General features: G+C 33.2%; 1 protein-coding gene across 1 annotated transcript; it reads left to right on the top strand.

Annotated features, from left to right (window-relative positions):
* Positions 1-962: 962 nt before the first annotated feature.
* Positions 963-3,259, top strand: LOC106475187 (the record flags this gene model as incomplete). The annotated part of the gene is made up of 2 exons (XM_013935883.2): positions 963-1,075; positions 1,663-3,259. Coding segments are annotated over 2 exons (933 nt in total), but the record flags the coding sequence as incomplete, so codon positions are not given.
* Between the last annotated feature and the right edge of the window lie 607 nt (positions 3,260-3,866).

Raw genomic sequence — 3,866 nt, 5'->3', positions numbered from 1 at the left:
GAAGTTAATACCACTGATGTGACTGTTACCGATGATAGGACATATACTGATGAAGCAGATGAACCCCACATGAAGCAGAAGCCAACGAGACGGAGACCAGTACGGAAGAAGATACGTCCCGTAAAATTAAGAGACTTTATTAAATTGTAATTTTGTGATTGTAATTCTGTACATACAATTAAGTTATTGTTAATTGTTATTGGTTTATTGTATGTGGCTATTGTTCGGGACGAACAATACTAAGGAGGGGCAATGTTGCGTCAGTGAGATCACGTGACTATTTTGACGCCACCTATTTTCTAGAAGTATCTTGTTCCTTCGTGAATGCCCTAGCATTTACTAGATATATATTTGTCTGGTATATATGTATATAAGACGCTCACAACGTGAGTGTAATGTAATGTGTGTGTAGACAGTGAGTAATTGATCTGCAGTCAGAGAGTATTATTGAGCACGTTCGTTGTTATAGCGTTTGTTTTAGCGCGATTGTTGAAATTAAGTGTATCGTAAAGTTATATTCGGAAAGAATAAACTAGTTTTATTAAGTAAGGACTTGTGTCGCTAAAGTTTCGTCGGAACGAAGTTACGGAAAGTTAATTAACAAACGGAGACGTAACAATACATTATTTACAGGAGCGTGTCACTAGGAGACATATTTGTATCAAATGTTATTATTTCATTGTCAGCAGCAGCGAACGTTTTACGTATTTTTGCCACTCACTCACACACACGTATATATATATAAATACATATATATCCATCCAAAAAGATGCTAAAACTAAATTTCTGCCGGAGCCGCTGATAATATAGGTACCACGTGATAAAAGTTACAATGGTAATGATTCATAAAATTCGTCTGAATGGCTATAATTTTGTAAGTTAACGTAATAAATGTTACACATAATTAAATGACACAAGCTGCATGATAAAGTATCATTGGATTTTTTCCTTTTTTTTTTCAGGCTGCTGTTGACAATGAAACTCGAGATTTATGGGTCGAAGCTCTTCAGAAGCTTATTGGACCTGCTGAAGTTTCTGGGCCAATGAATGCACAAAGAATATCAGCACCAAGACTGTAAGTAACTTTTATAGTGACTAAATTATCTCTCCGTTTTTTGTTTTTAGTTACAGCTATTAAAAATAAACGTATCCAGAGGTCTGCATGTTTATTCATTTCATTATTGATGTAGAAATATTAGTCTAACACATGTTAATTTTATGTTACAGATGCTAGTACGAAAATAATGTATACATTACTTTTACACATATATATATATATTCAAATACTTTTATATAGTTATCCCTAACTTAAAAATTAACTTTCGAAGTTTTTAATGCAGAGTTGTAATTTATAGTAAAGATAAGTCATATAACAAAACTATTGACCGTGAAGAAAAAGTGGCTTCGACCTATACAAAGGAACGAAGTTTTCATGTATTGAATAGCAGCGTTTTTACACTGTTATAGTTGCCAATTGAAACATTTTTCAGAAAATGTGTTTTGGTGAAATATCTTACGTGATAAGATACTATGAAAAATTAGGATTGATTTGAAACGTACACTAGTTATTTACAATTATTATTCCGCTGTTTTTGTAAATAATTTAAACAGATTGAAAACCTAACTAATCTACATTCTTATAATATTTCGATATTTTCTTAGATCCAGACTTTTCGAATCGCCAAATCCCAAGAAAATCTACGAAGAAGATAAAACTCGAGATGGGGATAAATCCCAGTTGTGCTGTGATGAAGAGAAAAAAGAAGCTTTTATTGATCATATCTCAGAGACTAGGTCTCTTCTTAAAAACGACAGTGATAATACAAAAGAGTGTAATTCACACTTCTTATTTTCTGAGGATGATTGCGTTATCAACAGTCCTGGATTTGAGCACACTCATAACTTAAGCATTATCCGTTCTACTTTGCCACAGGAAAAACAGCGACTTCTTGCATCAGAAGCCACTCATACTACGAACTTTACTATTCCACATGACGGAAAAGAAACATGTAACAATTACCCTACGAACTTACATAATGATACAATTGGTTCCAAGGTCAGCACACGAAACTCCAGCTTACAGACTGCTGGTCGTCAAGAGCTGTCCGAGTACACCTCTTCAGAACAAAGCCAGTATGAGGAAACTGCTATTATTCCTGAGATTCACACTAAACATGTCACTGAGGAGACACGCTACTCAACTTCAAGTGATATGAGCCACGTTAAGCAGACCTGTGATGCTGACGTTCCAGATAACTTAAGTCTTTTGGTTCTGACTGGAGACACACCCAAATCGTTATCTCCGGTGAGCTCTCTTTCTGACACTGCAGACTCATATGCCGTTGAAGAGTTGAAAAACTTTATCACAAGTCTCGGAGAAAGCCAAGAAATAGAAGAATCTTTACTTGGTAAAAGCACCGCAATAAATTCGATGAAATCTTTCTTGGATAACATGAATCGAGAAGAGAATGTCAGCAGTTAATCATTTTTAATCAGAAAAAAAGTGTAATGTATATGCACTTTCCACCCTATTTATTGAACAAGTGAAATTCGTGTATTGTATATTTGTTTATCTAGTTTTATCTTTCTTCATTAAAAATGTTTCCAGCTATTTTTATTTTCACATTCATTTATATGGTGTAAATGTACATCTTACAACTCCAAAAGAGAGAAAAATGATTCTCGCCTGTAAAGTAACCTTAATCTGTATTAATAAAATTGTTCAATCTAATCGACAAGTGACCGGAATAAGAGACTTAGGTGTAAGTTAAGCTGTTTGATGTTACTGGAGAGAAACTAAAAATGTCATTTTGTTTTATCATGTTTGTATTAAGAGTTGATTTCAAATTGTGTTTCCTTGTTTAGTTTGCTGCCGTTGAAACACATTGAAGTGTTTTTGAAACCCATAGCACTAACTTTACAACTGGTTTGTATGTTACTGTAATAAGTATATGTACTTCTGGAACTTGATTTTTTCAATATTTTATAGCAATGTTATACTTTTATTATACTATAAAGTATTCAAAATGTGCAAATTTGTAAAGTGATTTTTGTTACCATTCAGATATACCTTCAATATTCACTGGAGCACTACTGATTTGATCATGTTTGACCTGTTGTAGATAATAACTTTTTTTCTAAACTAACCTCACACTAATAGCCAAAACAAAGAAACGGATGAGTTGCAACATAGGCTTTAGTTTAAAAGTTCAGCTAATTACCATATATATGTTGTTCAAGAACTGTCCTGGCAAACTGAACTTTATGGCTGAACATAAATTTGATTAAGACATGAAATTCACCAAACCTTATTGTAATGCAGAAACTTGCTAACGTTAAAAGGAATATATATATATTTAGAAGAGGACTTGAGAAACATCTAGAAACCCAAATATAGATGATCTGATGCAGTTCACAGTTTATTTCTATCTTTATTAAAATATTCTTGCCCCACGTATTTTACAGACATGTATAACGTTCTAATTGGTAACCGTATGCGTTTCTAGATGTTAACAAAATAACTTTGAATGAAGTATGAGCTGTTGTTTGCAAGGCTGCCTCGATTTGTTGTATATATAGAAGTAATAAGTACAAGGTACATAGGGAAAACGTAATTCATTGCATAGAAAAATGTTACATATCCTTTACTCTGTTTTATTTAAAACTGGTTTAAGTCAAAGTATGATGCAAAATATCTATATAAATAATACGCTTGCGTTTGTCTGTCCGGAACTTTTCTCGTAAATTTCTCTATCAAACGCTACAAATCTCATATCCTTAGAAAGGCCTTTGTCCAAGGAGTCCGAATTGCATATTGACATTTTCATTCAGAATTACCTTACCTGTTTTTTTACTTAGTCAAACTT

Source organism: Limulus polyphemus, unplaced genomic scaffold (genome assembly GCF_000517525.1).
Source record: "Limulus polyphemus unplaced genomic scaffold, Limulus_polyphemus-2.1.2 Scaffold8197, whole genome shotgun sequence".
Taxonomy (NCBI): domain Eukaryota; kingdom Metazoa; phylum Arthropoda; class Merostomata; order Xiphosura; family Limulidae; genus Limulus; species Limulus polyphemus.
Note: the sequence above shows the minus strand (reverse complement) of the source record. Positions and strands in the feature narration are given on the sequence as shown.